Raw genomic sequence first — 21,952 nt, forward strand, 5'->3', positions numbered from 1 at the left:
CTTAAAACGGCCCGACACCGTTCTACTTCAGGATTGATTGTAACCGGTTTTGACCAACTAGCCACAGAGGACTTGGTCCGTCTTCCACTAGTTGGGAAATAAAGATTACACTTTGAACATTTGGAAGAGACTTTGTTTTCTCGAGAACCATGGACGAGGTGACAGGAGCTCAGCTCATTGCTGAGTCTCTTATAAATCAGGTCAGTTGAAGGCAAAAACAAATTGGGTACCTACCGTCACACAGATAGTTTAACAACTGTGAGCTGCCCTCTCACACTTAAAATTAAATAGGAAGTTTGTTAATTTGTAACTCGATCAATGTTTGTTTAAAGCACTTTTTTTCTATGCGTTTCAAAGTTCACTAAACGATCAGGCTGTGAGGTCGTGGAGACGTTGACAAGTATTTAGTCCAAGCATTCTATATAAAAACTCTGTCTAAAAGTGAATTGAGTCGTTCCAGGCTCATTATATTAACATGCATTCACTCTCCTGGGATTTTTAAAAACTAACATTTAGACGTTATCAGCTTCTTTACGAATGTCAATACACAGTGTTAAGCCTTGCACAATAAAATCAACAAACTAAAATAAAGCAAAAACAGCTCTCCTGTTGAAGACACCTGGTAGATACAATGGAAAGGGAACAGAGTGGTGTTTGCAGAGGGAAGTTTATGGGTTTTGTTAGAAATCCTGTTTTAATGTATGTATTTATGCTAAACATTAATGTGTCTATATATAACTGAACTCGAAGTCAACTGGAATAGGCTGCAATACACCCGTGGCCCTAATGAGGATAAGCAGTTTCGAAGATGGAATGATGCTCATATTTTACTGAACAGCCTTTTCCATTGTTGTAAGTCACTTTTGGTTCAATGGTGAACTTACTCTTCGTTTTTGCCGACCATATCCTTCTGTGGTGGCATTACATGGAAAACACACACACACACACACACACACACACACACACACACAAGGCCAACGAAAAAGATTTTGGAGCGGATTGTTTCCCCATTTGCAAAATAAAGACGATAAACAAATTTTGTTGAACTCCAAAATGTGCTTTTGAAATTTACATAATTCATTAAAGTAGATGTCCCAAGAGAAGAAAACAATACATTCTGTGCTTGTCTATGGACCGCTGTTAAAATGTTGTACTAGTATGACCATACAAGTAAACTTCAGATTTCTGAAAACAGTTTTTCATAAGATGGGTATAAATGTCCCTACAGAAAGTGGAATACATGTTTGGGATTGTCGGTGTTCCTGTTATTGAAGTAGCCATGGCTGCTCAGGCTGCAGGAATCAAATACATTGGCATGCGCAATGAACAAGCGGTAAGCAGCACTCTCGATATTCTTCTCAGTTTCTATTGGTTCTTGTGTTTGATCGAATATCCTATTCAATAGGCCTGTTATGCTGCATCCGCTGTTGGATACCTCACTGGAAGGTAAGACATTGCGATCCGAATAAAAAAAAGCATCTGGTGTGTCAGCTTGATTCTGGATGCTTCTCGTCATCCAGGCCTGGTGCCTGCTTAGTAGTGTCAGGACCTGGACTCATTCATGCTCTGGGCGGAATGGCCAACTCCAACATGAACTGCTGGTATGAATTAAAAGAAAATTGTCTATCAGTAATCCACCACGAATAGTGAATAGGAGCCAAACTCTGCCGTGAATTGGATTTGCGTGTCGGTAATCTCAAATAGGCGGCGGAACCGTGCACATTGTGAAATAGTATTCTGAAATACATTTTTGCCATCCCACATGCAGGCCGGTGGTTGTTATTGGAGGATCTTCAGATAGAAGCCAAGAGACAGCAGGGGCCTTTCAAGAATTTCCACAGGTAATGAAAAATGTTCATGAGCATTTACACAGTATATGATGGTGATGGCCTCTCCTTGAATTCTTTCCTTTTTGTTTAGGTGGAAGCATGTCGCCTGTATAGCAAGTTTTCTGCAAGGCCAAGCAGTCTTGAAGCCATCCCTTCTGTGATTGAGAAGGTAACACATCAACACGGTGATGGAGGTCTCCCACCCTTTATCTGAGCCTCTTAAGTTGATATTGAACAGAGTTAAGTGGACTTTTCATTAGTTTACTAAGAGTACAGCGTTCCCCCACTATTCATGGGGGACAGAGACAGCCCAGGTGCAGTATAAAATCTGCAAGTAATTGATGCCGCTCTAAAAAGGTTTACAATTGCTTACAGAGTCGGCAACATGTGATCAAGCACTACTTTTTTCGAACCAAAGCTCCTCAGCTCACTTCACCATAGTTTTGGGCACCAAGATGCCACGAACTGGCACACAAAATGGCACTTGATATCAAAAAGAGCAAATAGCTGAGTTTTACAACAAATAACACAAAATAGGTCCCTCCCCAAAAAGTCTGTGAATATGTAATTGGTGAATACGCAAGTCCTGAATTGCGGATATGCTGGGGAACACTGTAATACCGATACATTACTATTTTCTTGGCTTTACACAGGCTGTTCGCACAAGCATATATGGGCGTCCAGGCGCTTGTTATGTGGACATTGCCGGGGATATGGTGAATGCCAAAGTGGACCGAAGCAAAGTCAGGTTTGTCATATTGCTCTTGTCTGTTATCTGATGCAAGCATTTCGGCATTCAACTTCATGGTTTCCTCCTGCAGATTTGTCCACTGTTGTCCGCCTCCTCCCATATGCCTGGCTGACCATGGTGCAGTGTCGGAGGCCATCACTGTGTTGAAATCAGCTAAAAGGCCTTTGGTCATCATTGGCAAAGGTAGCATAAACTACCGGTAACATAAATTACCTGCTTGATGTCTTTAAGATGTCCTCCATTTCCTGGTTGTGGTCCACAGGTGCAGCCTATGGCCGAGCAGAATCCGTCCTTAGGGACTTTGTGGAATCCAGCCAACTACCGTTCCTTCCGACCCCCATGGGGAAGGGAGTGCTGCCTGATGATCACCCCAAATGTGTGGCAGCTGCGCGCTCACGGTAGACCACAATAATTCCTTTCAGAGCAGTCATTAGTCATTCGAATTCATAAAGTCAAATAAGTAACATGTACAAATTGTTTTTGTTCTAATGTCTGTAATTTCCCTTCAACCATAATCCTTTCTCAAGCTCAATCAACATCCCAACAGAGGGCAACGGCCGGACTGGCAGGAGCTAATAGAATAGAAAGATAACCACTCTTCATGTAAAAGAGTCTCTCGGAATAGAGACGTCAAAGTATGTTGGGACCAGTAACAGTAAATAGAACTTTGTCACAGTTCATACAAGATCGCCATCAGTGGACATGTCATTTCATGGTCTACGAACTGTTTATTACTGTTGCAACATTTGGTAGGGTCACAATTCGAACATGAATGGTTGGATCATCCCGCCTGGTATCAACAGTTCAGGCTGATGGCATTGTCTTGTGTTGTTCGGGATACCCAGTATGATTGGCAGAGTTTGGGTTCCTTGCTAGCAATTGAGCATGCGTTAAACACTGCAGCCTACCTGAATATAATTCCTGACCCTTTCAGTCTCTTTATGACTACAATGTACCATCTTTTTTTGGCCAGGATAAGTTATCCACTGTGTGATGCTATTGTGTTAATATGGACCAATATACATGGCGCATGTATGAGCAATGTTTCCAGCATCTTAGTTGAAACATATCTGTGATTAAGGTATTCCTATTGTTCCTATAAAGGACATTTCTAATAAGGGATATAGCTAATAAGATGTACAGATACTTGTATGTTCTTAAGGTACCATACATGTTATGAATTTGTTGAACACACTGATACATTCAAATTATTTACTAAATGTGAATAAACTATAGTTTTTTTTGTTTGTTATCATCTTCCTCTCTCAACTCAAATCAAATTGGTTGAAATGAAGAGCTCTTCTCCAGACAGACGTTGTGCTTCTTTTTGGAGCCCGACTCAATTGGATCCTCCATTTTGGTCTGCCGCCCAGATTTGACCCAAATGTCAAGATCATTCAGGTTGGTAATTACTAAAATAATGCTACATGCGTTTTGTCTGTTTTTCGTGTTTTTATTGTACATTACTTTGCTGCTGGGTTCTTAGATAATCCAAATTTAATTTCAAAGTGTACGAATTTTGGATGTGATCACACCCACAAATGGCAGGGGGGAAATTTAGGAATCTTTGCCTGCCCTGTAGTGCGATTAATGCCTCCATCGTTAGTGTTGCTTCACTGTGTTCTATGTACAGGTTGACCTTTGCCCTGAGGAGATGGGAAACAATGTGAGGCCGGCTGTTGCTCTTCTGGGGGACATCAATGCGGTCGTCAATCAGGTGTGTAATGCTCACTTAAGTGATTCACTGATATCAGATGCCAAAAAGCAGCTTGTCTGTTTTTTGTCAAATATTATGAACCTGTCTCCTTCAGCTGTCGGAGTGTCTTATGAAAGATAGCTGGAAGTATCCTTCTGACACAGAATGGTGGCGCACCCTCAGGGAGAAAATGGCCAGTAATGCAAAAATATCAAATGTGAGTATTGCCGATTAAAAAAAAAAAAAAAGTAAAAACAGGCTTGCTTTTCACCTCATAAACAAACAGAATAAAATCATATTATTTTAATCAAATAATAATCAGAATCAAATTTTGACAAAAAACTTCCTCATATTAACAGTTTCTGTTTTTTTTTTAAGGGGCTGAACTTTGAACCCAAAACCTTTGCCTGGCAGATGCACTAACCACATGTTCAATAATTTATTTGGAGCATGTTTTACTTCACAAGGTTTATGTCTTTCCTCTGATTCTCCACAGGCACTCGCTCTCCAGTCAGTGATACCCATGAACTATTATACAGTGTTCCACCACATCTCACAGCTGCTGCCGCATGACTGCATCATTGTCAGCGAGGGCGCGAACACGATGGACATTGGACGCACGATGTTGAATAACTACTTACCTCGTCAGAGGCAAGCCATGCTTCATCCAAGGGTAGCTTTGTTGTAAAGTGCGGTGAAATGACCTATGGACATTAGCTGAATCAGAATTGTCTTTTTTGGCCAGATATGTTACATCACACAAATTAAGTCATATTCGTACGATAACAAAAAAATGACACTATAACAAAATATACATTCAGGATATGCGGAATACACATCCTGTACGTACAAAGTACAGTGAGTAATTGGGCAATATAAACTGTGCTTTGCTTCATGACGGTATAAAGCATACAAAAATAATTTTTGAAGTTGGAAATTGATGTCATTCCTATCAAGTTTTATCATCCTTAAAAAAAATGGTAATTTGAATTTGCTAGGCCATAAATGCAGCCACTAGAAAACTGATTTGTCTTCTCTTTTCATTCTACAGTAATGTAGTTAACAGTGCGGATCAAGTGTGAGTCCAAACTTATTTCGTCTGTTGTGGTTATTCCTGATGGCCTTCAGGTTGGATGCGGGTACATTTGGAACAATGGGAGTGGGCCCTGGTTTCGCGATAGCTGCGGCTGCTGTGGAGAGGAGTGAGAATAAGGGCCGAAGGATTGTCTGTGTGGAAGGCGACAGTGCCTTTGGCTTTTCCGGCATGGAGGTTGAAACCATGTGCAGGTAAGCAACTTAACTCTCTTTCTAATGCTATAGATGTTCTGTAGCAATCATATGCAAATCTCTTTTTTAACAGGTATTCCCTACCTATAATCGTGATTGTTGTGAACAACAACGGTATATACAGTGGAGTGGACCCTGACACGTGGAGAGAAATGGCTAAAATGGGGGATCTGACGCGAATGTGAGACAAAAATTATTGTCTAAATTATGTTAAATCAAATTCTGTCTGCTATGATGCGAGGGTTTTTTTTGTTTTTAATATAAATACTGTTCCTTGCCTGTGCACTTAAATGATCAGAGCGCCCCCTGTGACCCTCCTGCCTGAGGCGCGCTACGATCAGGTGATGACAGCATTTGGTGGCCGTGGTTTCCTGGTGAGGACGGTGGAGGAGCTGTGCAATGCGTTGCAGCTCAGTCTGAGTGACTGGGAGAGGCCGAGTCTTCTCAACGTGCTCATCGACCCTTCCTCAGACAGAAAGCAACAGGTACACATGCTCTGACAATAGGTGAACAGATATGATCTAGGCTCTTAATAGCCTACATAAACACATTATGAAGAGCTTTGAAGGAGATGTAACCACCTGAACACACACATATAAATATTTTTAATCATAGGCAGGGCAGAGTGAAGCGTAGTCTAGATTGCCATTCCACATATGTCCTCTAGGAGGAAGCATTGCACTTTCTTTGGCCCATCCCAATCACTGTACACGAACACAGAGCATTGCAAGTTGTTTTCGGCTTATGTTGACATTTTTGACATTTCAAGTCCTTCTAGCTTGACAATTAATTTAATGTAACCATAGAGTGAATGAAGTTGCATTGGTGTGCCATGTATTAAGAACAGCATTGATTTAAACCAGTAATTTTCAGTCAACGAAAGGTATCCAATTTCACAGAATTTTCCAATAACTATTATTTATTTAGGTCAAATAATCTTTCATTGTTCGTCTATCTATGCCAACAATGTACAGTATAGTGAGAGCCAGAGCACTGAAAGGCTCATTCACGAGATGGTAGAAGTGAACCTGTGTATCCACTGGTTGCCATTCATACAACAAAATCTAGGATTTGTGTTCCATTAAACAGGCCCGGTTTCCGCACGGAAAGTACATTTGTGAGTAAATTGTGCAGAGAGTGCAATGGCTCATTGGTTGGGAAACTCTGGTTAGTAAAAATGAACAATACAAAACAAACACAAAACCACTTACAATCAAAATTGTGACCTCTTGAGTGAAGTTGATAATTTTGGGAGTCGGACACAACAGCACGCAAGGATCTGATTGGTTGCGGCCTGAAGATAAGAACAGGTTGAACAAATGGCAAAGCACCAGGAAATAACATAAACAAGAGCTGCAACTCTGAAGCTGGTTGGAATTAAAATCAGCGTCATTCCATTTGGTGATTATTAAAGGCCAATAAGCAGCTCAGTGTTTATTTGACTGCAATGTGTCCCTGAGTGCTAATCCTTCCACTCCACAGGTGCACTGTGGAGCTGCTCCTTTCCACTCACAATCCCTCAACCTCACATCAACTTGACCCCTCTATTTCTGGTCCCTTATAATTAGAAAGCGAGGCCCTCTGTGTTTATGTTGAATGTATCCACGCAACCCGCTGTGCATGGTAGCATGGATACATTCAGGTGATGGAGGGTTCCATTGAGGCACGAAGCAGCCTGATTGATTGACGATGGATGCCTGGCTGTCTGTCTGTTAGTCAAAATCCCAGCCAGTAGCAAATACTTACAAATGTTATCTATGATTTAGGGGAAAAAAAACTTATGTTGTTTTTTTTTCTGTATTTCCAGGAGTTCCCTTGGCTGACCCGTTCCAACTTGTAGAAGGAAAGTGAATCTTTTTTGTAATTACAACCAGTGGAAACTTCAACACATGATTGTTTCTTAATGACTGAATTTTTTTGTATTAATTATATTTTTTTGCAAGGGTTGGGGGGGCGGGGAGGATTTTCAAGAACTGCCAGGCAACATCTGCTAACTTTTGTGTGTCAGTGTCGGTTAGCTAATACATGCTCAATATATAATTTCTGCAAATATGGTTTATTTTGAATTACTAAGCTAACAGCACCACACCATCCACAAAAAGCAGAGACGTAATACCGTGGCTACCACACTGGAACCCCTCAACACCTTGTCTGCGCTGAGAAATTCTGTCCAAACAGGTTATGAACAGAATCGGTGACAAAGGGCTGCTTTGGCTGAGTCCAACCCTCACCTCAATCAAATCCGTGAAGTCACAATTGAATCAAGCACAACTTTCATCCTACAGTTTTTCAATTTTTATAATAATTCTCAAATTCTTTGAATATTTTTTTTTTTAGTTACTGGTTCATACAGCATTTAATTTTTTTTTAAATTGTTGGGAATCACAACTGTGCTTAATTTAGGATAGCTGTGTCACAAACCTTACATTGGATAGGGAGCATTTGTTAAGCCTTGTATGTAATAACATATGCCCATATTTTGACAATTCTAATGCATTACCTTGTCTAAACCTCTGCCCTCCAGTTGTACTGATAAAGGTGGTGCCTTATGCTCACAGAAAAAAAGGTTATTTAAAGATGCACATTAATTCTAATGCAAAACCATGTGTGTGTGGGCGTGTTGTTTACTACATTATTGTGATGTAAAATGAGTTAGTACAAATCTACATTTCCTTCACTTGTGTTGAAATATCTTTTGTGTTTTGTGATTATTTCTTTCCACACATGCTCTCTAGTAAACTACAGCAACCACAGAATAGTTTTAAGAGAGAATGCATTATCAGATTTATTTAGGTCTCAGACATTCCCCTAAAAAGCACCAGTGGAAAAGCAGACAAGAAAAAAATAACAGAGCAATCAAAACCCATAAAGTGTGAAAGTACGTGCTAATGCACGTAAGATCTTGTCCGAGTACAAACAGTGGGCGAGTCAGTGTCTCCCCCCCCCCCCCCCCCCCCCACTTTGTGAGGGGAGTGGAAACAACAAAGGCACCCCCTGCAGTAGTAGAGATCTAATACTGGCACCCATAAGCAGCTGGCAGGCTGCCTTCTGTAATTTTAGCGCACACGGATGCGGAGGAAAGGTTTAATGGGCATTGGTGGACATGCCCCCCTCGCGAGGGCGTAAAGACATCAGAGCGAAGAGGAGAGGGAGAATGGGGAGGTGAGACGCAGACAGGAAGGCTGAGAGGAAAGAGAGGACTGCTTTTGCTTCACCAATCAAGTCGGGCAACTATGAGCAGTAACATGAGTCCTCGAGCACATGGATTCTATCTGACTCTGTGCTTTTGCTATGGCTTGGCGCACTCGTCTTTCCTGGACAGCTTTAATTCTTTCCCAGCAGGTAAGCCGCTTGTCATTATATGCGTGTTTCTTTTTATGTGCAAACATGCATGAACAGATGTTGAAAGTGCCCGGGGAGCATCAGCATGAAGAAAAAGGTGCGATCTAAGGAAGTCCAATGCAACTTGGTATATAAGGCTCATTTTTGATTGAGATATTCGTGTAACTTTTTTTTGCGGCTTGGGGGGTACTTTGCAGTGATTTAAATTTGCTTTGTATTTTTACTTATTAGTGTCATTTTATATGGGAAGGACAATACTGTATTAGAAACAGCTCTCAGGAAGATGCGGATCTGAAAACAAGATATATGTTGAATTCAGTCATCAGTGTCAATCGAAACTGAGCATTATTATCGTGAAGGTCGACTTGTTTGTATGCATGTTTTTGGATCTTATTCAATGTGCGTGTTTCCGTGTACCGAGTGAAGTGGTCTTGTAAACTACTTTTGTTATTATGTCGTTGTTGCCCACGAGGTGGACTGGAAATGCCTCTATAAATAGCCAATGCAGCGGTACCTCATGTCTGCACGAGTTACTGTTGGACGGGTGTCACCATTTGATAGTTTGCACCTGTTTCCTGCATGCTAAGTGTTTGTGCTTAGTCTTCTTTTTGGGATTGCATCTTTGCCGCCAAATGGGGAAACATTTGCACGCATGTTCATCAATGAATCCACTCACACGTGCGTACACTCAAACGAACAGCATTCGTTGTATTGTTGTGGCCTCTCCTCACTATCTTCCTCCTTGTCGTTCCACTTTGCACAGTGCTCACTCCCCAGGAGCAGCAGAGGAGGTTGAACCCATGCTGTTTAGTGAGTCCGCCTCCACCTCCCCTTTTCCCTCCACCCCCTTCACTTTGGCGCCGCCACATTCATGTGAGTCCAAGTCATGTGACCGGCGTCCTTTTGAGGCATATCCGACGTCTGTCAATGTTGTCGTGTCCTTGGATTATGTCCAACTGGTGTCACACACCCGCTCTCTTGTAACCTCCAAGTAACAGAGATGCATAGATACTGTACATGCATACTTAAAATAGATGAGATGTTTTGGTATGCTTTGGATCATTATTCTGTGAGCATCAGTCAAAGATTATTTGAGATATTTTGTTATTTTCTTCCATTAGGATAGCGATTCAGGCTCCTCATCTGAAAGTAAAGGTTCCTACTGTGCCCGTGGGCCCCCCGGACCTACTGGCCCCCCTGGACCTCAGGTAAGAGCTTGCAAAATGTCTTTGTCTTGCAAAATTGTCTTTGTCAGTCTACATGTTTAGTCAGGACCTGACAAATACTATGCAAGTGTTTTAACTGACACTTAAAATTTAAAGATAATTGCTTTTTTTTGTATTCTAAGAACTTTTAGTCACCCTACCGCACGGGTGTCCAAGTCAAGGCCCCGGGGCCAGATGTGGCCCGCCACATCATTTTGAGTGGCCCGCAAATCAAAGATGGCAACTTCCACGATACTTGCTAAAATGTGTACTAAAATTTCAAGTTTTAATATGTAATACATCAGTGACATATCGTGAGCATTTTCGTGTTACGATACCCCTCATTACAGTTACTTCAACAATAGTTGAATAAAACATTATTCTTGACTTCTTTATATAGTTTCAGTCATCACGACCCTCCAAGGGAAATGGTAATTATAATGTGGCCCGCGACAAAAATAAGTTTGACACCCCTGCCCTACCGAATCTCATGAAGTTTATCTGGCACAGTTTGGGCACTGGTTGACAAAGGGTTTGGGCTAAATGTTTTCCAACCTTTATTGAGCCAAGGCACATAGCTCATAGTTCACATCAGAAAATATCTCTTGCCACATCACCACACAAATGTGCCACAAAAAGTGGATATCCGGTGATTTATGTGCCTTCTGATGTTTTATTGTTCTGCCTGTCACTATATGTCTTTGATAAAGATTCTAAAACAGGGGTAGGGGACTCCAGTTCCTCGAGAGCCATATCCTGCCTGTTTTAAATCCCTCCCTATTCCAACACACCTGATTCAAACAATCAGCTCATCAGCGAGCTCTGTCGAAGCCTGAAACGATCATGCTCAATTGAATCAGGTGTGTTGGAGTTGGGAGAGCTCTCAAACAGGCCAGGATATGGCTCTCGAAAAACCGCAGGTCCCTCCCCCTGTTCTAAAACGATAATACAGTATTTGCATTGAATACATCATTTTTGGACCAATTAATTGCAGCTGGAGAATTTCACGCGCACACCTGAGTGAAGCACTGGTTAAGACCTTGGGTGTAAAAATAGGCACATGTTGATTTTCATGCAGTTGCAAGCTCTTTTAGGAAGAGCTGGGCTTTATGATGATGATGATGAAGATTATAATTATCATCATTTTGAATATTTTTTTTAAATCACCCACGAACTGTTCCACAGTTTTCAAGTGCCTACTCCATACTGGTGGTGTGCGCATCTCGTGTATGGACTCCAGCGAGTCAATTCTGTTTCCGCCATGTAGACCATGCACGTGCCTCTCATGCGCTTAATTTAAAGGGAATGAGAGGTACCGCTCCCATTGGCCAGGAAGCAAATCTCCAAAAAGGTCAAAGCAAAAGAAAACTTCCCCTATGCGCACAGTTAGACTGCATTTAGTTCGAGACTTGTGCTGGACAAGAAAATATTGGGTCAAAGGAGAGGGTTGACGGATGTTCTTTTTCAACTCGTTTATGATCTGGGGATTTGTTGTTGTTGTTTTTTTTACATTCACTGGAGGTTTTTCCCAATCATGCCCAATAGATTTAAAAATAAGATTCAGAACTGAACAGGTGACATGTTACTGGGGTCTCCAATTTGAGAAAATCCTGGAGAGGAGACAGGAGGGGGACTCTCTCATGCATGGAACAGAGCAGCCCATTAACGCTCTGCATTTAGCCACAGACATAAATAGCCTTTTTCCACTGGCGGACCGCAGCGCACCTCATGTCATTTTTTTTTTTTTTTTGACACTTGATGAAGAGTTGTCTGCCTGGAAAGGCACACTGGCTTGCGTACATTCCGGGGATTACCAACCTAAGGGCGTGGCCATGTGACTACATGGCTGATGGAAGTTTATTAAGACATTCAGGCAGATTTTTCTCCCCTAATTCTCCTGACATGAATCATTTATTATTAAGACCACACTGGGTTGCCTCAGCAGCATCAGGGCCCCAGCAGCCACGTTTTCAATCAATAGCTGCCACTCAACCGTTAATTTAAACTGCAGCTCACATTTCTTGGGGCAGTGGGGATGGGCATATTTAGAAATAATGTCTTAATAACGCACACCTTGGGATTCACTTGAGGACATGATGGACTTGAGCAAACTAAAGGGAAAAAATGAACAGTTTAATTAAAAAAATATATATATATATATATGTGTGTGTGTGTGTGTGTGTGTGTATATATATATATATATATATATATACACACACACACACACATCATTGTAACATGCCTGCTTCCCTTTAAATGTTCAATAAAGTTGTAAGTAGCCTACAATTGAAGTTTGAACGTTGGGTTGATAGTAAACTATGGTACGTGTGTAGGAAAATCTTCGTGGACGCATCCGAATAACAACAACCACAGCAACCGTAGCGGTTGCTTTTCCAGATTTTGAAAAGCTTTATAGGTTGGTGATTCCCTGCATAATGGCTGATCACTCCTCACGAATTCACCTGTTCATTTTTTTGTCTGTGGAACTACAACATTTTCTGTGAGACACACTGATGTAGGGTTTCTGAAATGTGGTGATAGACCACACAATGCTGTCAAAGCCTTTTCTAAACAGGAAAGTTGTACAGAAGTGACAGTGAATGAAATTTTATGCCGGGGAGGAGCCAAGTTTAACCTGGGTTGTTAGCGGATGGTATGGAGAATCTTCGCTCCATGTGCACGTATATGAACACTTCCGGCACGATTTCTTGAATAGTTTTGGTTATATCTACAGGTTCAACTATTTATATGGGCAGTTATAACATTAACATTTTGGGTCAATGGTTTTTCGCTGTTTGCAGCAGGGCTTGGTGCTAATGCCACTCAAGTAGAGGGGTATTACTCATTATCCTTTTGTAATTCATGTTTTACAGGGTCCACCAGGATTACCAGGTATTGGAGGATCCAAGGGAGAAAAGGTAAGGAGATTCTCCTCAATGACATTCGTGCCACTCAAGATACATGATCATACGTGCTCATTATTTTTGTGAGCTCAATTTGTCTTGGCCTGCAGCCCGAGATGCTGACAGATGCTAGTTTGGAAATGCATTAACGGCGTCTGTCCTTGTCCCTCCTTCACATCCTGTTGTCAGGGAGAAATCGGAAGACCTGGACAAAAGGTGAGCGTCTCCATTAATCACCAGTTATTCTACGCTAAATGGATTTGCACAAAAATGAAATTCAATGTCAGTGGCTCTCCTGTGAGCAAGAGCAACCTTGACGGGATACAGAGCACATGCGACAGCCAATCGCAAAAGATGCTGAGCTCACATCGGGAGGGCCTCGTGCATGGAAGACGACCACCCAAAGGCATTTGAGACTGCGTGCGTCGCTGTAATGTGACACAAACCGCAGGGCACGGGTGTGTGAAAGACGAGGCGTTTAGCGCGACTCCCATCGGAAAAGTAAAATTCCCAACGATGACTTTGTGTGTGGACAGTGGGAGAGATTCACTGGTGGGTGATCTGAGCGAGCAACGTTTGCAGCATTGCAGTGCAATTTAGCTTAGTGCTCGGAGCCAGGTCATAAATCATTTTATTTCCCACAAGCACCGGCTCCTGTTCTATACACAGGCAATCATTTAATTAAATAGGGCAAAGTGACAGCGCTCGTTAAAGTCAGTCCTCTCCTGCGTGTACTCCTGCACATGTCAGATAAATACTGTTGCAAGCAGACTGACAGCCTTTGCAGCAAATACTTACTAGCAGTGACATTTTATTTTGCTTGTATTTCATCGTACAGGTTGAATTATGAACTTTTACTCCCCATAAATGTCCCGATTTATAAGCAGAACAGGCTTGATCAGGTATTTGGTTCTTAAAAATCTTGTCCCCCGCCCCACCAGGGTCGGACTGGTCCCCCTGGACTCCCCGGAAAGCAGGGACCAGTTGGATGGCCAGGACCAAGTGGGCCCAAAGTGAGTAAGTCAGATTTCTTTTTGTGGATACTCTTATGTTAACGTTGATGTACAGGAGTACGCTCAATCCATATATTTCGCAAACAGTGTTCCGCAATTCTTTGATAGTAATTTCTATGATCAGTTATGGGGAAATGAATGATAGTGGTGACCAGCTATGCCTCATAGTTCTGAGTTTCAGAGTTCAAATCTTGATACTCGATCTTCGTCCCACTTTCCAAAAACATGCTTGTTAGGTTCACTGATGACTCTAAATTGTCCGTCAGTGTACATAATAATAATTGTAAATGTGAATTGTTTGACTACGCGTGCATTGTGATCGGCTGGCGACCCGTCCAAGGTGTACCCTAATGATGACATGTGCTGTAGAAAATGGATCGATGACATTTTTGTGTGACGTGCAACTCCCCGAATGTTCCGAACTGCGGTTTCCATGCCAATGCTGTACTGAGTAAAATAATGCTGCCCAGAGGAGTAGAATGATCAGAGTTTAAAATCCAATTGCTGACGTCTTGTTTCCACCAGAAAATAGCTAAAACTGCATTCCATTTTGTCTCAGTTGCTCAAAATTAGGATTTAGCCACAATTAATTACATTCTTCGCAAACAACCAATTCATTATTATACAGTATTTATTTAAATCAAGCTCTTTTTTAAATTTTTTTTAAATTATTATTTTTCTATGGTTAGGGAGAGAAAGGTGATACCGGCCTAATGGGTTTACCCGGCGGGAGAGGAGCAATTGGACCCAGGGTAGGCAATCCATAAATTAACGATTACATCTCAACCACTGTTTTTGCATATAATAATGCCTTTCTGTATTTTAGGGTTTACCTGGGTATAAGGGTGAAAAGGTGTGTAAACCCCGTCATTGTGATGATTGACAGTTGAAGGCTTTGAAAATGACTCATCTATGTTATGCTTGCTTCATCAGGGTTCACGAGGCGAACATGGCAAGGGTGGCTCCAAAGGTGACAAAGTGGGTACATAATCAGGATTTTTGATGTAAATCTTGATGTATTTGGACACATTTGATCTACTTGCTTATATTTTCAGGGGGCAATGGGATTCCCCGGAATGCTGGGACAGAAAGTGAGCTGCAAATTTTTCAGACAACCCTTTTTTTTTTTTTTTAAACCTATTGTTAATTTTGGTGTAATGTTTTTTTTTTTTTTTTTTGGACAGGGTGAAATGGGTCCAAAAGGCGAACCTGGTGTTTCAGGAAACAGAGGACCCACTGGTCGGCCAGGCAAGCGAGGCAAACAGGTGAAGTGCTAGAAAAAATAAATAAATAATGATAATAATAATAATCATATATATATATATATATATATATAAAGAAAAGAAAAAATAATCATCTTAAGAATTTTTTTCCTAACCTCAGACCTACTGTAATATAATCGCAACAATGCAAGTATTAAACTTTTTCCAAAACATGAAATACGTTGCATTCTGACTGCCACACAGTTGTCAGAGCAGCAATAATATACTGTCGGTGGGATTATCACACAGTCACGTTTAGCATCAATGCTAGTGCAACATGAGATGTGTCCTGGCTGGTCCATCAATGGTATGGACCATTAAAACATGAGATTTATGTGGCCATGACTAGCAAGATTCTGTTGTTCACTCTACTTCAAAAGATTGCATAGCTACCATTGTGTTCATTATTTGTTACGGCTTCTATGAATAGATTACGCAAGCATGCATGAAAGTTAGCGGTGTGAAGCACGTTGTGTATTTTTGGCTTGTGTTGCAGGGAGCGAAAGGAGAGTCAGGCAGTGGCGGACCCAGGGGGCCTGCAGGTCCACAGGGATCTCCCGGACTTCCTGGTCCTCCTGGTCCTCCTGTCACAGGTGACGACTTTGACCTCAGCTGCTTTTTGCATATCAGTGCAAAGTGACACAATGCTCAGTCAGAGGCGGCCCCGCAACTGACGCTGGCATGCTTTCCGCTGTGGCAGCGGGTGCAGCCAAGCGCCCAGTCAGCACAAGGCAGCAAAGACTGGCGTAAGCGTTTGTCTTATTTAGTGAGGAGAAATCTACTCCCCTGAGGTGAGGCAAAATGCTTGCCTCATGACGTCATGGGGCTGGAATGGGCAAGGAGGCTTCTGCTACATTTCTTGTTCACACGCTCTGCAATAGTTAACCAATGTCCAAAGTCACTCACAAATAATCCCTTTCTCTATTGTCTCGATGTTCAGGACTTCACATGGTCGGAACCAAAGGTGCCCGCGGGCCCCCCGGGCAGCCTGGACAGTGTAGCTGCAGCTCTCTCAGTGGTTCTCTATTAGAAAATGATCAGTCCAAAGGAAAGCCTCAAAATCTCAAAGTACCTGCGGTGAGTGGAAAATACTCCTTTTGCATTGAAAAATTGGGATGTTTTAATTTCTCGAGTGGGAATGGACATGCTAATTGACTTGTATATCAATTGATTGATAGGAGTTCTGTCAGGGGGCTCAAGGCGTGTGGTCTTAATCTGCGCAGAGGCGGGTTAAACCAGACGCGTGCAAGCCAGTTTATTTAAAAAAGGCAGGTTTGCGCTGTTATGGGTGTGACCACAGCCGGCGTCATTGCGAGACATTTCTGTGTGGGAAAAGTACGCAGTGAGCCATGCATGACCAGCGCATGGTCACTGCGGCTGTGGCACCTGACGATGTAAGTGGGGTGTCCTCATAAAATACTGAATGAGCTGATGAGAAAACCTATGGCGACTTAAATGTGTCTACGAACCACATATATGTATCCCCACCACCAATTGGTTGTGTCTTGCAAAAGAGATTGTAAACCTCAATGACTTTTTTTAACCTAGTTAAATAAAGGTCAAAGGAAAATTCCCCAAATATTAAATGCCCATCTTTATTTCAAATCCATTGCAGAAAACTTGACTGTAATCTACTACTTTTCTCAGAATATCAATTTGTAGATATCTCATTCCAATTACAACGAAGATCTTCTATTCTCATAAATTCACATACTACTAACTTTGCATGTAAACGTTTTTAACAAGACAGTCATAAAAACAAGATTTCCATGAGATTGTTTTGACAGCCGAGTTATCACAGTTTCATGCGTGTTTGCGGTCTCGTGGTTTACTATTTAGGAAATGACACGAGACATACATGAAATGTTCGGTTACTGTACATGCACAATGTTTCATATGCTCCCCCCACATCTTTTCCATTCAGATCTTTGTGGTGAGCAACGAGGAGGAGCTGGAGCGTCTCCACACAGAGAACGCTTTTGCATTCCGTAAAGATCAGAGGTCTCTCTATTTCAAAGACACTGTTGGCTGGTTTCCAGTTCAGGTATCGCGCCGGTCGACAACATCCTCCATGATCAATCGTTTCTTGGTCAAATAATGATCGACGAGCGTCTTTTCCATTCGTTGCTCAAATCTCTTAAACTCTGTAAAAGACTTTACCATTCCAGATGACGGCGTTCCAGTCGATGGAGAACCCGCCTGATGACGACGGTTACTGCGGCGACGGCATCGTGCAGCGCGAAGGCGGCGAGGAATGTGACGACCGGAACAAAGTTGTCACTGACGCCTGCGTCAGTAAGTTGTCTTTAATACAATGACGTATGTGGGCACTTGGAGGAAGTCAAAATGTAAGAAAATACGAGCCTGCACATTGTATTTATTTATTTTAAGTGTTTTGTGTTTGTATGGTTTTGACTTTTATTTTGCTTGGTTGTTTTTTTCATCATATGCGAGACGTTCCGATAAATCTCTGCAAGTTTGAACATTTTTAACAATCGTTCCTCGAAAATTCCTAGAAAATCACAATGCCTCATCACTGGAGAACCATTTGTTGAACACATCCACGGGCTATCACGGGGGTCCTTTATATGGGCGGCCTGACCCTGTTACACACACACAGCGATTTGTCATGATTATTTTTTTAATTAAACTAGGAACTGAAGAAACAAGGGTGGTGTAATATATTTTTTTCCCATGACTGGAAATAGATGAACAACGATACGTAATATGCAATGAAGACATTTTCAGTCCATTTAAGTGAAGTTAAGAAGATGACTTCCTGCAGCACACCTGTTGCTAGGTCACGATGCACTCGCTGCAGCGCAAAGGCTCCGTATAACGAACTCCAGTGAAGTCGATCTGCAACTCGATGTTGTTCTTTTTTTCTTTTGTCATCTAACCACAGAGTGTAAACATGCCTTCTGCGGCGATGGATATCGCCACGAGGGCGCGGAGGAATGCGACGGCAAAGACTTTGGCTACCAGACGTGCCATTCATATCTGCCGGGGTAAGCGTGGCTCACTGCACAACGCAAAAACCATAACCTCCGAAACTCTTACTCGACCGCATGGACTTAAGCAAGTGTCCTCTTTTTATTTGCAGGTCATACGGCCGCCTGAAGTGCACGTCGTATTGTGTTATCGATTCCACAAACTGCAAGTACTTCACCTGAGTGGAAAGCTGGACATTGCGTCCAGATCCTTTTATGCGGGGGAACACAAACTGGGAATATACTTTTCACGCCAAACAAAAGAACAAAGACAGGGAAGACGCGAAGCATATACTGTAGATAACTCCCGTGTACTTGCTGCCGCATTGAATCCCTCGGAGCGTTGCTATTGTAGGTGGGAGGGGAAACTTTTCACCCACACGTCGGAAACAGCAAGACGGCTTCGCACCGCCTTAACCAGCCGGATTTAAGTCCGGCTTCCTCATCACGCCTACGTGGGCACAAATCCGTGTGTGAGGGCAACGGATGCGTGCCAGCCGTGCTGAGAGACTTTGCCACGGGCATCATAATCTTTACCCAGATACTATCAGAAGAAAAAAACCCCCACATGCACACACACAAAAAAAAAAACGAGAGCTGGGCCCACGCCTCTGGTATTGTGCCAGCGCAGCAGCATTTGCATGAGGCTGGCCATCATCAACAAGCATGTATCACTTGACCTCTTACCGGTTTCCACTTTGTACTCTTAACCTCACATTAACATAAGCAGGGATGTAAGTCAGTAAATAATGTTCTAGCGCTATTCCAAACGAGACTGTTACACACCGCACCGGTGACACAGGTGCTGCTTCTGGACTCAACACACACATTTGGTCACATAGCCACAAACAACTCTCAGGAACACGCAGGTCGCATCAACTCTCACAAGGGATCCACCTTGGTTTGGAGAGGCACACAGGAAGCTCAAGGAGTCCAGTGTCCAGTGATCCCCCGTTCATTGTGGATGTTACATTTCCAGAGCCACCAGCGATAAGTGAAAATCCGTTGATTTCCAGAGACCATAAAAGTATCCATACAAACAACGCTTTGTAAACGCACTGGAAGCATATGCGAGCATCCAAGAAACAATTTACAAGCATGAGATATATCGAAAACGAGCCGAGGCACATATTATACCGTGGGAAAATCTCATGTCACACCACCAAAACAAAAATATGGCAAAAAAGTTCTGAAATAATGACGAGCTCGTCTCAAGTGACTCCCCCCAAATTGACTTGCTCAGTCTGAAATCTGTTCCTGTTTAGTTGAACACAAAGCTCTTTCTCTGTTGAATGAACGGCGCACAAGTGAAATGTACCTTCTGCCACTGAGTCGAACATTTAATTGTTTTGTCTGTCACTATATTGCTGACATAGATGTATAAATGAAGACACATTATATGAATAAATAAGAATTTGCGTGAAACATTTGCCACAGCACACCTGATGATCTCTCATGGTACAGTGGTTGGGAATCAACTGAACATTTTTTTTGTTAATTAGTGAATTTAGTTTGCAATTTAAAAAAATCACCATCGTGTCTGGTCACACTTTCAGTATGACCTGACAATAATACATGTTTAGAATTTTATGAACAAAAATCCTCCATATCCTTCCTACATGCTGAAATCACACTGAAACTTATCTAAACACACTTTTGAAGACATTGTAATGCTATCTCAAAAAGAAAAAAAAAGGTTTAATAGGAAAAAAAACCTGCAATATCGTCGGGGATTACGGTAATATACTCCTAGATGTGAAGGCTTGAAACTGTTATGTCCTTAAACTCAGCGTACAGGCGAGGCTGAAATAGGCTATAGCTGCTAAATAGACAATGAAGCTGTTCTATGGTCCTTACTGTATTTACTCTTATTACCTCGTTCTCCAGTCTTTGTGTCTTACCGTCACGCCAGCGTGTCAATGTGTAGGGCGGCGTAAAAGAAAGGAATTAGTCGACATAAGCTTCCCCTGTCCATAAGCTACCGTTGCCAAAGGAGACATCTCCTCACTCCTTGCAAAACGTACAAACAAGACTGTTATGATGTTGTGTCCGCAATGCACGTGCCCATGCGATCACAATGGCCTTTTTTTTTTCTTTGTGTAACTCTCATCGGTGTAGTGTGTGTCTTAAGAAACGTGTTGCGGAGTACAGTTGTCATGTGATGCAATGTATTAGGTTCAAACACACCGGTGCTGAATGTTCCCGCTTGTGGCTTGTGAGCTTTGTCCCATACTGTAACGCGCACAACACAACACAACACAACACAACACGCATGTGGTAACTCTGTAAGGCTTTGTATGAAATGTACTCTGCGCTCTGACTGGAATAGTGAACAATGGTTATGTGTTGTTACTCTGATATGATTTGTACAGATGTTCAAAAAAAAATACAATAAAAATGAAACTTCAAAAATACGTCAAGCTGCTTTCTGTCTTGCACTTTCAAAAGAAAACCCATTATTGATTGAGTCCATTTTCGATACCGCTCATCCTGTTCACATTGGCTTGACCAAGACAGAGTACACCCTTGATTGGTGGTAGCTTGTCAACCACAGCTCACATTTTGGGACACACAACCGGTAACACTCACATTCAGTACACAACGATGGACAATTCAATGAATTTAACATGTATGCTTTTGACATGTGGGAGGAGAAAAGTAAACCCATGCCACATGCGAAGGTCAGAGCTTACAAAGTAGATTTGAACCCCAAAACGTAGAGCTGTTAGCAGAACAAAAAAACATGTATGACAAAAATGTCACTTGAAATTTGGACAGAATATGTGCATATGTGCAATATATGTGTTCTGAATATATTTTTGAAAATATTCTTTTCAATGCTTGTATAAAAGATTCACTTTTTTTAACCCAACAAACCAATGTGTTTTGGGCAAGCAACAAAATAACCACAAACAGTGCAGTGTGTAAAAATTAACATACAAGGATGGGACAAGAAACCAAAATTAAGTGCAAGGGCTCATTTTGGTCGCAAAAATAAAGGGATTCCAAATCGTTTTGAGGTGCTGTTTGTCCTGCATATAATTAATTCACCAAAAATTATTAGGCCTGCTGCTGTTGGCAACATAAGACATGTATCTAAGACATGTCTGTCATCTAGTGGTGATTGGCGATATTACAATTTAAAACTTGAGTTGACCCCTGCATATTTGGAGTTTGTCACCCGTGGATTAGCATACATTAAAATTTTTTTTTTTTTTACCGTTTTTCTGGAACTCACCCTTATCCACTCCTTTTTCATGGAGTCAGAGAGACTGGAGCCAACAATGAAAGCTCCCTGATGGATGCTCCTTGAGGGCAAACCTCTCATTTGAAGCACGTCCATCAACTTCAGTTTTGACACCGTCAGCAACCTCTTGGCAAACTGCTGCGTTGAACTCGACAAGAAACAGACCTCGCTTCTCCCCACCAAGGCATAATAGTTGCATCTTAAAGCGACCATCACTTGAGTGTCAGTCACGAGATGCTGATTCAGGTCTGCGATGGGCTGCTGGCCAGTGTCGCAATGAATGCGACCGTGTAACTGCATTACTACAGTGCGACACTGTCAGCCTTGTCTCAATCAGACGTGAAGATTCACTTTCAGGACAGGAGATGCAGCAGACGAGATACATGCGGTCTGTAAGAACTTTTTAATGCTATTTCAAACTCTTTAA

General features: G+C 42.0%; 2 protein-coding genes across 5 annotated transcripts; both read left to right on the forward strand.

Moving 5' to 3' along the window:
- The first annotated feature begins 14 nt into the window (after window positions 1-14).
- hacl1 (2-hydroxyacyl-CoA lyase 1) lies at window positions 15-8,240 on the forward strand. 2 transcript variants are annotated; one of them, XM_086113282.1, is made up of 17 exons: window positions 15-200; window positions 1,229-1,333; window positions 1,406-1,446; window positions 1,521-1,601; window positions 1,769-1,841; window positions 1,921-1,998; window positions 2,483-2,577; window positions 2,651-2,763; window positions 2,843-2,978; window positions 3,876-3,981; window positions 4,214-4,297; window positions 4,392-4,493; window positions 4,773-4,927; window positions 5,405-5,563; window positions 5,637-5,744; window positions 5,862-6,048; window positions 7,371-8,240. In XM_086113282.1, the coding sequence occupies exons 1-17, from the start codon at window positions 150-152 to the stop codon at window positions 7,401-7,403; spliced, it is 1,707 nt and encodes a 568-aa protein (XP_085969408.1). In that variant the 5' UTR covers window positions 15-149; the 3' UTR covers window positions 7,404-8,240. The 2 variants fall into 2 exon arrangements, with proteins under 2 accessions (XP_085969408.1, XP_085969409.1); XM_086113283.1 differs by lacking the exon at window positions 5,637-5,744.
- A 159-nt stretch (window positions 8,241-8,399) lies between these two features.
- On the forward strand, window positions 8,400-20,692 carry colq (collagen-like tail subunit (single strand of homotrimer) of asymmetric acetylcholinesterase). Of its 3 annotated transcripts, none has more exons than XM_086113284.1 (17): window positions 8,400-9,583; window positions 9,669-9,778; window positions 10,027-10,113; window positions 12,984-13,028; window positions 13,203-13,229; window positions 13,955-14,026; window positions 14,716-14,778; window positions 14,853-14,879; window positions 14,960-15,004; window positions 15,082-15,117; window positions 15,211-15,291; window positions 15,785-15,881; window positions 16,229-16,365; window positions 17,213-17,332; window positions 17,442-17,583; window positions 18,194-18,296; window positions 18,392-20,692. In XM_086113284.1, the coding sequence occupies exons 1-17, from the start codon at window positions 9,358-9,360 to the stop codon at window positions 18,459-18,461; spliced, it is 1,488 nt and encodes a 495-aa protein (XP_085969410.1). In that variant the 5' UTR covers window positions 8,400-9,357; the 3' UTR covers window positions 18,462-20,692. The 3 variants fall into 3 exon arrangements, with proteins under 3 accessions (XP_085969410.1, XP_085969411.1, XP_085969412.1); XM_086113285.1 differs by having other exon boundaries at window positions 17,457-17,583; XM_086113286.1 differs by having other exon boundaries at window positions 8,400-8,905.
- The last annotated feature ends 1,260 nt before the right edge of the window (window positions 20,693-21,952 follow it).

This window comes from Hippocampus guttulatus, chromosome 6 (genome assembly GCF_054856545.1).
Source record: "Hippocampus guttulatus isolate MCC_2025c chromosome 6, RoL_Hgut_1.0, whole genome shotgun sequence".
NCBI classification, from domain to species: domain Eukaryota; kingdom Metazoa; phylum Chordata; class Actinopteri; order Syngnathiformes; family Syngnathidae; genus Hippocampus; species Hippocampus guttulatus.